This window comes from Rhinolophus sinicus, chromosome 16, assembly GCF_057876585.1.
Source record: "Rhinolophus sinicus isolate RSI-liver-muscle chromosome 16, RSI-T2T, whole genome shotgun sequence".
NCBI classification, from domain to species: domain Eukaryota; kingdom Metazoa; phylum Chordata; class Mammalia; order Chiroptera; family Rhinolophidae; genus Rhinolophus; species Rhinolophus sinicus.
This window is the reverse complement of record NC_142516.1, coordinates 115,300,355-115,311,896: the sequence shown is the minus strand read 5'-3', so window position 1 is coordinate 115,311,896 and position 11,542 is coordinate 115,300,355. Positions and strand designations below refer to the sequence as shown.

The following is an 11,542-nucleotide window of genomic DNA, read 5'->3' as shown; positions in this document are numbered from 1 at the left end:
TACCTAACACGGTGCCTTGTAAATAAGAGCTGCGCACTACATATTTGAAAAAATGAGTAAAAACACTGCCTTCCCTTTTGACACATTAATTGTAACTGACCCTGTGCCTGTTGAGACTAACCCCTCAGGAGTCCCAGTTCTCTCTCACCTGCCTATTCAGATTTCACTCCCACAATCCACTCCACCCTACAGCGCTCCTTTGTTCCCTTCTAGTGGGATATTCCAGTCAGCATGTAATCATGCTGTATGATCTCCTTAAAAGTTAAAACCCTCCCTTAGCTCACCCATTCCTCAGCTACATCCCATTCGTCCCCTGTACATCAATACTGGAGTTGTCCGGGGGCATCCCAGCTTCGGGTACCCCCTCTTGTAAGAGAGCTGTACTTTCGCTTTAATAAAAAATCTTCACTCTTCTGAAAAACAACAAAACTGGAGTTGTCTATAATTGGTGACTCCAAACCGTTCCTGCTCCCAATCCGCTCCAGCTAGCCCTTCATCCCCTGAATGTACAGCCTGTTAAATTTAACAACACTCCCAATCTAATGGTTAATTTGCAGTCCCCATCTTACTTAATAGCACTGAAGAGAACACTCTTCTTGAAACTTTGTTCACTTTTGTTTCTGGTGTGCCCCATTTTTCTGGTTTATCTCCCTAAGAGAGCTAAGTCTCTTTTGCTGGCTCCTCCCTGCTTTGAATGCTGGAACACCACAAGCCACCCTCCCCCCACCCACCCATCCCCCATCTGCACGGTTGCTACTCAAAATGTGGGTCCCTGAACCAGCAGCATCAGCATCACTGAGGAGCTTATTAGAAATGTTAACCTCTCTGGCCGCACACCAGACCCACTGAATCAGAATCCGCATTGTCAAAAAATAATCAGGTGGCTAATTTGCATATTAAAATTTGAGAAGCATTGCTCTACTTACATGAGTGATTTCAGCGACGACTTTAAACTGCATTCACACACTAACTTAAAATGTTTATCTCCTGTCCTCTCCCCCCAACTTCAGTCCCCCAACTCCATGCTGGATCCCACTAGCAATCTACCAGGCATCTCAAACCTAAGTGCAAAACAGGAATCTGGATTTTTCTCTCAAGCCAGAAGTCTAAGAGTCAGCCTTACCATCGTTTCGCTTTTCAATCCCTGGGCCAAAGTCCTCCTAATGGCTGTACCTTTAAAATATAGGCCGAGTCCCACCACTCACCCCTTCCACTGCTACCATCTTAGTCTAAGTCACCAATATTTTGGGGGCAAAGACTTCTGAGAGTCTCCAAAATCTCCCTATTTTCACCAAGGCTCCCTTTGTATACAGCATCCAGTGATCTTCCCAAACTTTCTAGCATGGCTTCCAAGTGCCAACATTTTCTAGCCCTTTCCACATTGCCAAATGCTCTGTTCTAGTCAAATTGACAAGTTTGTTCTACTCCTCCTTCCCCTAAATCTCTGCCTGCTTTACTTACTAATTTCTTTCTGGTCTCAGCCCAAAGACCCTTCCTTAAGGAAGACCTTTTGTAACCACCATAACTACGACTCAGCTCCTTTTCCATTCATTTTCTATCTCCTTACTCTGATGTACTTTCCTTTAAACACTTAACAGTTACCTGACATTATATATATCTGACTCTCCCACTAGGATGTATGATCCAAGAGCAAGGACTTTTTCTTTTTAAGCCACAATTGCTTAGAATGATGCCTAGCACACAAGAAGCACTCAAGGACTGAGTCTTCAAGTGTTGTTGGTGGAACTGTTGGAGGCAGGGAACAAACTCTCACGGATGTATCAGCACTTATCTATGCCTCAGTCATACAAATCTGGATGTAGAGAATCCACCAGAAGTTTTCAATACGTTTAAGTTTTCAAATATGGCAGTGGTTCTATCACTTTTCTGTACATTAGAATTACCTGAGAATCTTTTAAAAATTCTAATAAGCCGTATTTTAAATGAATCAGTTCACAATTGCTGGGAATGCGGCACAAGTATCAGTATTTTTTGAAACTCCTGAGGTAATTCCAATGTAAGATAAGTTTGGGAACCACTGGTATATAGTATATGTTGGTAAGCATCATATAAGATAGTATATGAAATCTGTAATACTTAAAAAAAGAAATCCCAGTCATAAGACTTTTATTTCCTATGGTATAGAAAACAAAAACAAATTTATAAAAATAAAACTGTTTCAAACATTAGGTCTTAAAGAGAGCACATCTTTCAGGATTTCCCACATTTGTTTTCCTGTCAAGCCTAATCCAAATTTGGGCACTTCTATTTGGAAGCTTATTTTTCCCAGTATGCTGAGGCAAATTTATGTATGAAAAAGTGTTGACTTCTACGTAAGTCATATCTGAAAGCTTTTGGGGGCTTTGCACATACTGGTATTTTTAATGGTGTCAGGCAAATAGCTGTGTCCTGGTAATAAGAATGTAATAACTAAGATAAAATGCTATACTCTCAGGAGAGAAAAGAATTTCTTTAGAACTCAACTAAATTACAATAAGATAAATTCTTAATCATGCTGTCCAATACTTCTTGCTCAAGTAATATAATCAACTCTAGTCACCAATCAAAATATCCTTAGGACAGAAGCTAATCAAATACTGTGCATTTACCTGTCTCTAAGCTCTCCTTTAAAATGTCTTCATACCTCAGAATAAAGGACAACATTAATGAAAGAGAAAACCAAATCATTTGATTATTAAAATCCTTACAACAGTGCAAATACTAGAGATTTCAAAAGAACCTTGGAGATATTTAAGCCGACCTCATATTACATACACATGAATAACTTGATACCCAGTAAGGTGAAATGACATGCCTAAAAGTCACACAGGAGAGCTAGGAGAGAAAAAAATAATTTCTTTTTCCAAACAAGCAGACAGGATTTTTCACATGTTAATCAAAAAGAATCAAGGTCATCAGATTAGGGAAAAAATGAGGAATAAAAAGTATGTTACACATAGATTTAAAGAACTAGTTAATCCACTGCCCCCACCCCCCAAAAAAACTCAAAAATTCTGATTATATGGACATACATCCATCAAAATGCTTACCCTTAAAATATTAGGATCTTGGAAAATTCAATTTACAAATACATTATCAATTGCATTATTAATGAAATTAGTTCATTAAACATGGAGACATCAAACAGCACCAATACCAGAAAGTTAAGAAAGTAAATACACTGTTACTTAAAATAACATATAATCACTGATTGGGATTGAAATGAATGATAGCCACTAGCAAAATTATTTAAACTACCATTTGATATAAAGTATATGCCCTTTTCCCACTGATTGGACTGTGTCTAGGCAGCCCAGCAGTGAGTCAACGTAGAAAATATTATTAAATAAGATGCATTTTTTTTTCAATTGTTCAACCTTGAACCATGATACTATGCAACTCAAATTTTGCCAATATCAGCCAATGGCAGCATTTTTGGTATTCTAACTACTCTCATCTGTCCCAATTAAAAGAAAACAAAACACAACTCCCTTATTAAGCACTCGCTTAGGACATCTATGAAGCAGCAGCAAGGCATTTACAAATGGGCTACTGACAGTGTATCAAAATGCTACTAAGGAAAAGACAGCAGCAAATACTCTAATAAGAGCACATTATTCCACATGGAATCCCAAATTAGTCTTATCTCTAGTTCCTTAAGTTCTTGGAAGACTAGAGATGAACAAGTGTATGTATAAGTGGGGCCAGGGAGAAAGAAGCTGTCAGTGGTATAGTGTTCATATTTTAAGTTACCCAAGATAATTTGAATGCTTGCAGAGAACTCCAACTGTATCTAGATTTTTTAAGCATGTAGAACTAAAATGCTAGCAAAACTTTGGTGTTTACCCAAAAAATAGCATTGCATTTTAAGTGAAAATGAAATAGGCATGGTTTGTGAAGTTTTTATAATGTTCACACCACCCTCTCCTATTCCCTGCTCCTTTCATCAGGTCTTCCTAGTCTTTCATAAAGACTACCTGGTTTAAAATATTTGGTAATTCAGTGCAGAAAATTAAGGTCACAGACAAAGTACAACAACTTTTAATATGCCATTAATACTAATGATTAAAAATTATTGCATAGTCTTATGCATTTACCCTAAAACATTTTCTGAAAGTAAATTCTGAAAGAATTATATAAAAGACAAATAACTCTTTAAAATGTGGATGGCCTTTACTACCTCGATCTTCTATCCTTTTTTGTCTTTTCAGTACTTTTGTCCATTGTTTTCTCATTATCTCCCCTGCACTTTGGGCAATACCATTTCCCCTTTGGTTTATAGGTAAGTGAAACACATGAAAAGTGAAACCATTCAATTGGACACTGTTCATTGTCACATCCGATCATCTCCCCATAAGACACTTGGTTACATAAACAGTATGTAGGTTCATTAGGATCTATTGCAAATTCAACAGGTGAAGCTTCCCTTTCCTGCTTGGCCTTGGAGCGTTTCTTTTTCTTGGCGGACTTGGATTTCTTTTCTTTAGGTGGTTGATCATCACAGTCTTCAATCCCATTTGTCATATGACATAAATCACGGCTTTCACTGGTTCGCTGCCTGCGGGGTCTTCTTGAAGATCTTTCTGGTTGGTTGGAATCCATTTTTGCTTTATCTGAGGCTCGTTCACTTTCAGCAGGATCTTGAAAACACTGTGAATGTAGCTCCATTTGCCTAGCCCGATTTTCTACCAATTCGAGCATTTGTGTGACAATCTGAATTTTCTCATCTCCCAGTTCTTGACTATTGATTAATGCTCTCTGGAGATGCTGCTGTAGGCGTTTTTTCTGGTTTGCATCATCTTCTTTCTTATATTTTTCATAGACATCATCAATTTCCTTTAACGTTTCTAAAAAAGGAAAAGGAAAATCAGAATGGCACTGTGTTGTTAGCACATATAGTATTTTTCAAGTCAGTTACTTTCACAGAATTGGTAAAGTGAGAACGATCTCAAACCATAAAACCACATTCTTCTATACTATGTAACATTAAAAAACATTACTTCCCATACAAAGACCATGTTTTCCAATATTATGTTTAGAAATAAATTAATAAAAAGGAAGAACACAAAATTCTCTAATACTCATTATTCTATATTAAAGAGGATAAGAGATATGAAGCTAATTAATAATCAAAAGTATTTTACATGGGCGGGCTCACTGTACGCCACTTTAGAATCTACCTAGTGCCATACTGCCTGTATTTCATTTGAACCTCAAAACAACCTTGTGTATAAAACTTACATACCCGACTCCAGCTGTGAAAATTAAAGAGGTAGCAGGACTAGGCTATAGATTACTGTTCAACTGTGTTTACAGGATTTACAGTTCAATCAATGACTTGCTACATGACTCCAAAGACACTACATCTTTACTTTCCTATCATATCCCTGGACACTCTTAAACAAAGCAGACACAAGTAACTCTTAGCTTCCTATCATATTAGTTTTAATGGCTCTTTTATTTTGTCACATGGGAGATTCTGAAAACCAAACTATTTCTAGAGTAGGTTTAGGTTCATGTTCTGGCATCAACTGACTAAGCTTCTAACAAAATTACAATAAACTCAGCTATTCATTCTACACTTTCTAACTGCTGATTTAGGTATTGTATAGCATGTATACAATATTGTATAGCATTGTATAGCACATTTAAATCAATTAAAAATGGCTGAGTCACTAGAAGGTATATAAAAATTTGAAAATATAGTTCTAGATGTCACCAAAAATTTACACCAAAAATTTAGTTTTTCATTCAAACTTGTTCTATTTCTTATCCTTATGAAATATAATGTTACTTGAAAAAAGTTCTGTCTTACTAAAGGTGGAGAAACAAAAAATTAACTCTAATTTACCACACCACATGGCATACCACTGTTTTATCTTCCAATGTTATTATTCGAATGATAACAGAAGTGTTAGCCAAGTAAAATACATACACTGGGGCTGTCTACAAGGTAACACAAAGCAAGTACTCAACACAACTCTTATGACTTAGCTCCTCCCTAGAAATTGTACGTATTCACACTTGATGGACAACTGCTTAACCCATACATGACACAGTGGTACCACACATTTGAGGGTACTCATGCCTGCACAGCATATTTTCAAACAAAGTTCATATCTAGCCCATTACACCCAGCTAGGTATGTAAGCAGATTTCTTAAGAACCTAATTTTCTTCCACAGAAAATAAGGAAATTATGTATTTTTCCCCAGACACAAAATTTGAAGGTTAAAAAATAAAGGTAAATCTTATTTCAAACATTCTGTATCTAACAATCAGGAGTTTCAAGCTAATTATATTATATCATACCAGCACATTGATATTATACATGAGACAAAAATTCACATTTTAATTATGAAGGAAGGAAACTAACACTTTCTGAGCCCCTTCCATGTGGTATTTTTTTTTATTAGTTTCAGGTGTACAAAACAGACATTTATATAGCTCACAAAGTGATAACCCCAATAAGTCTATTACCCGTCTAACATTGTACATAGTTATTACAATATTATTGACTACATTCCCTACTTGATTATATATCCCTGTGACTATTTTTTTTAAAATATAGTTGACATTCAATATTATTTTATATTAGTTTCAGGTGTATACCATATTGGTTAGACATTTATATAATTTATGAAGTGATCCCCCTGATAAGTCTAGTACCCACCTGACACTATAGTTTTTACAATATTGATTGTAGTCCTCACACCGCGGTTTACATCCCCATGACTATTTTGTAACTACCAATTTGTACTTAATCCCTTCACTTTTCTCACCCAGCCCCCCAAGGCCCCTCCCATCTAGTAATCATCAGTTTGTTCTCTGTATCTATGAGTCTATTTTTGTTTTGTTTGTTCATTCATTTTGTTCTTTAGATTCCACATATAAGTGCGATCATATGGTATTTGTCTTCCTCAGTCTGACTTATTTCACTTAGCAAAATACCGTCTAGGTCCATTCATGTTGTCGCAAATGGTAAGATTTCATTCTTTTTTATGGCAGAGTGATAGTCCGTATCAGGTTGGTGCAAAAGTAATTGCGGTTTTTGCAATTATTTTTAACTTTATAAAACCACAATTATTTTTGCATCAACCTAATATATGTACCACATTTTCTTTATCTGATTGTCTATTGATGGGCATTTTGGTTGTTCCAATATCTTGGCCACTGTAAATAGCACTGCAGTAAACATAGGGGTGCATATATCTTTTCAAATTAAGGTATTTTCTTATCTAATCCCTACAGCAACCCATGAGGAAGCTGTCACTTTTACATATGAAAAAATATGAAGTTCAAGAGGTAACAACCCCAGACTTAACTCTGCCAGATATGTATGTCTGACTCTGCCATTTAAGCATTTTCTACTAAGCTGCATGGAAGGTACTTGAAATTAAATATTAAATTTTAGTTCAAAGGTTATTTACCCAAGAAATTATGAGCAAAAATATAGGAACAACAACTTAGGGTCTCTAATAACCATATCCCATAATAAATAATACTTCATTCAATTGTAAAATTTTCTTCATCTCTATTTTTAAGTTAAAATTACTTTTAAGGTTCTTCAGTAATTTTTAAAAGTGTCTCAAATAGGTAGGAGAGAAATTTCTTTGACTGCCTATATAATTTATACCAGTAAATACTGCTGTATTAGATCCAAAAATAGAAAATACCTAACTAGCAAAAAAATAAAAAAACATGAAATCTGAACCAAGAACACACAAATATATACAGCTAATAAACATAAAACTGTGAAAGCTGAACTTAGTAAGCATGTGCACAGAGTGAAAACTAGATTGTTGTTTTTATATTGATCTTGAAACTAACCACAATCTTAATGGAGCTGAAAATTTTACAATCTCTCAATCTTTTAAGATTTAATGCTGTTTCTCGTGTTACCAGAACTACTTACAATTCTAGATGGTCAAAATGGAAGATTTCCTTCTAACAAATTGTTGCCCCCTCACCTCCTTTTCAAATAAAAAGAAATAGCTTAACTTTTGTGAAGGCGAATACAGTTATGTCTTTAAACAAATGTAAAAACCTGCAAACTTTACACACTTCAGACCTATTATTTGAAAAACTAAAAATGTTCAATACACAATTATTAAGCACATATGTATCATTTTTGGGTTACAATGCATGTACTATATGTGTTCCATGTCTGTAGGAAATACCTTTGGTGAGCTTTTATTTTTAAAAAATAAAAAGTTAAAATAGTTTAAAAACAGGAATGTGCATCTGAAGAAGTCAGGCTGTGAAGTCAAATATTCTCCAACTAATTGGACAAGTTACTTTTAAACTCCTTGTAAATTATAATTTAGCCATAAAATGAATTTCAACTTCATAGGATTATTGTAAGAATTAAATGAGATAATGTTCTAGACCTGGCACAGCGATTGCAACACAGTAAATAATCAGTATCAGTTTTCTTCCCCCCAACAGAGCTCTGTCCTATCAATCATGGATTCAAACGGCAGAAATAAATTACAGATTCCAAAGCACAGAGACCCTTAAATGTCTAACATGCTAAGGGCCAGAAATGTCACCCCTGAAGTGTTTTCCTTAAAAACTAAATCATAAGATTAATGACGTGGCTTGGAAACAGAGAACAGGTCCAAGAAATCATCATATGGAAGTTTAAAGTCCATGTGGCTGCTTCCACATTATGTCCAAGGTCTGTTCCGTGCTTCAGGGTTATTAAAAGCACAGTGGATCTCCATTTAAACTTTTCCCCTCCTAGTAGCAGGCGAAAGGTCCACCTCTGTAAGAAAGGTTGATTCCTTGTCCTAGCTTTTTGGGTCTGACCACAAAGGGTGGTTTTTGCCTCATGATTTAAACTTGGCAGAGGAGGGACCCAAGGGTTAAGGGACGCCAGGCGGTTGCCCAGTCAACCACCCACTTCCTCCTGGGTCCCGGAAGTAGAGCAAGGCCCGGAAACGACGAGGTGCTAGGGTCAGTGGCAGTCCCAGGAGCTGACTGAATCCTCGTCATAACTGAGTGGTTGGGAAACAGTCGAAAAATCACAACAAACATGTCCCAAACCCCAATACTGACTCTGCCAGGGATGAACTAAGGTCGTGCACGGCTCCGACGCCCTCCCAACCAGACAGCTCCGCCCAAGCCTTCCTGCAACCAGCCATTTTCGAGGCGGGCAGGAGCGCCCGCGCCCCGCCTATGTCCTACGTCACGCCTTCAGGCCCCGCCCCCAGGAACATGGGGTGCCCTCCCCGACACACACACACGCACACATATACACATACATACATACACACACATACACACACACACACACACACACACACACACACACACACATCCCTCTTCCTTTACCCGCAGGGACCCCTCCCGTTTTAACCATTTGGCTGAAGCAGCTGGGAAAAGGGTACGGCCCGGAACTTTACCTGGGGCGGGAGAGGAGTACGGACTCTCCGATCCCCGAGCCCAGAGCCAGAGAGCGGAGGGAGGGACCTCCCCGAAGTCCGCCTTCGCGGCCCTCTCTCCCCTCCTCCCCCCGCACGTTCCAATGTATCTGCTCTCAGGGGGTGGGGGCCGAAGGGGGCTGAGGGAAGCCAGGCCCCGGAGACAAGCGGGTGCCCGCCCGCTCACTCTACGGCCCTCCGCCCGGCTGCACGCTCCCTCACCGGGGCAGGAGGGTCTGCGGCACGGGGCAAGCCAGTGCCGAAACAAATGCTTGCTGCTTAAAATGGCTGATTTCTCTTCACGCCAGCTGCAGCCGCTGGGTCTGCAGCGGGGGCTGACGAGCGGCCCCCACCCCCACCCTTGAGACCCCATCGAAGTCCTCGCCGACCGCAGCAGGGGAAGGGAGGGCCGCGAACCCGGTCTCCCGTCCCTCTCCCCCGTCCCACACACTAACCCCCCTCTGTGCACTCGAGGAGACAATCACAGTACAAATTGAAAGTGTCACTTCCCCGGGCCGAGTCCGAGCGACCGTGCCCGGAGGCCAGAGGATCCGAGTGAGGGGAGGATCCGCACAGGCAGCCCCGCGGCCCCCTACCTTGATATTTGTTGTCCAGCTCTCGCAACACAGACACGTTCCTCTGCATGTCGTGGGGCAGCGACTCCACACACTCGAGGTAGTCCTGCACATAGCAGGTGAGGAGCCGGCTCCGCTCCCCGGTCAGGAGTGCGGCCGACGAGTAGAGTTGCTGCTGCTGCTGCTGCTGCTGCCCTAACATCCTGCCGTCGCTGCTGCTCCTCTCCGCCGCCGCCGCCGCCGCCTCCGCATCCAGCAGCCACACATGCAACAGTCACGGCCGCGGCGGCTCCTCTGCTCCGCAGCCCGGCGCCGCGGGGACACCGGCAGCAGCTCAAGAGGGCACAGCCGAGTCCCCCGATCTCCACTCCCCCCAAAAGAAGCCCTCACTCCCCGCCCCCGCGGTAACAAGCCCAGGGGCGGGGCGAGATCAGGGCTCCCTCCTTTTTACCCTCCCTCCCCAGGACTAGAGCAGCGGGGATCCCCCCAGCGGAGCTGGCGCCGGGGTCCCGGGCGTTGACACGTCCTGTACCCCTCGGAGTTCCTAGATGCTACTAATGCCTTGTCGTAGCTCAGATCCCCATGACAAGCCGCTCGCTGCCCCCTTTTCTCCCAATCACCCTCTGTGCTTATCGGAGTCTCTCACTGGACTACCCCCGCCCCTCCTCCTGCGGCCGCGTCTGCGCCTGCGCAGGACTCGCTCCTAATAAGGCCGGGGGCCCGCCCCTACCGCCCTACACAAGGGTTCGCATTCTCCCGCCTTCCCTCCGCCACCCGGGCGATTGGTCTGTCAACTCTCGGCCCGAGGGGAGGGTGCGGAGGAAGGCCAAACGGCAGGCTGCGCCCCGCCCCCTTTTAAAGGAGAAGCACTGTCAGGCCCTCCCCTCTGCCCAGTAGCTGAATGGGACTGGAGAGGGAAGGTTGCTGACTCCTTCCTTCCGTCTTTCTCACAGGGAAAGGGAAACTTAGCCTGTTTCCCTCGGCCCGGTGTTACCGACTTTTTCCTCATCGGTGGATCTAGCGCGGCCCCTCGCGAGCCTTGAAAAGACCAGCAGGCTGCCGCTTTTCGCCGCAACCTGGAGTAAGGCCTGCGGGAACTACGCGACCCAGCGTGCAGCGGGCGCAGCTCCCCGCATGCGTGGCGGCCGTGTTCCCGCCGGGCCGCTGCAGCTCGCTTCGGCCGCCACTTCTGCCTTCCCCTCGGGCTCTGTCTCTCCAGCCGCGGCTTTCGGGCCCACGGGGCACCGGGGGCTGATCGCGGAGGTAGGCGGTGCACCCGCGAATCCCTGCGTTTCCTTTTTTAGTCAGCCCGCCTTTTAAATTTCCCTCCTGGCTTAAGCGTGCTTCCGCCCTTCCTCAGACGCGGGAGGTCTCCCGGCGCCCAAGTGCCTTGCAGATTTTGTCCACCCTCCAGCACTTCAGGAGTCCCGTTTAGTTCTGGCTGCGCCTGCCCGGGAAACGTGTTTAACTGACAGACAACCTTTAAATTAAAATTTTTTTTCCGTGAGTCAGAATGTTTACGTATTAAACGTCGCTTACTGGC

At 42.1% G+C, this 11,542-nt stretch overlaps 1 protein-coding gene across 2 annotated transcripts; it reads right to left on the bottom strand.

Annotated features, from left to right (window-relative positions):
- Positions 1 to 2,667: 2,667 nt before the first annotated feature.
- On the bottom strand, positions 2,668 to 10,676 carry ING2 (inhibitor of growth family member 2). 2 transcript variants are annotated; one of them, XM_019736197.3, is made up of 2 exons: positions 10,021 to 10,676; positions 2,668 to 4,847 (listed from the first exon to the last, which is right to left on the bottom strand). In XM_019736197.3, exons 1-2 carry the CDS (start codon positions 10,199 to 10,201, stop codon positions 4,177 to 4,179), a joined length of 852 nt encoding a protein of 283 aa, XP_019591756.1. In that variant the 5' UTR covers positions 10,202 to 10,676; the 3' UTR covers positions 2,668 to 4,176. The 2 variants fall into 2 exon arrangements, with proteins under 2 accessions (XP_019591756.1, XP_074185961.2); XM_074329860.2 differs by lacking the exon at positions 10,021 to 10,676 and adding an exon at positions 9,407 to 9,812.
- Positions 10,677 to 11,542: the final 866 nt, after the last annotated feature.

Coding starts and splice junctions, on each gene's coding strand:
- ING2 (XM_074329860.2), bottom strand. CDS start 9,797: ATGGGGTCTCAAGGGTGGGGGTGGGGGCCGCTCGTCAGCCCCCGCTGC. Junction 4,848..9,406: donor GTACTCCTCTCCCGCCCCAG/GTAAAGTTCCGG, acceptor TTCCTTTTTTAG/AAACGTTAAAGGAAATTGAT.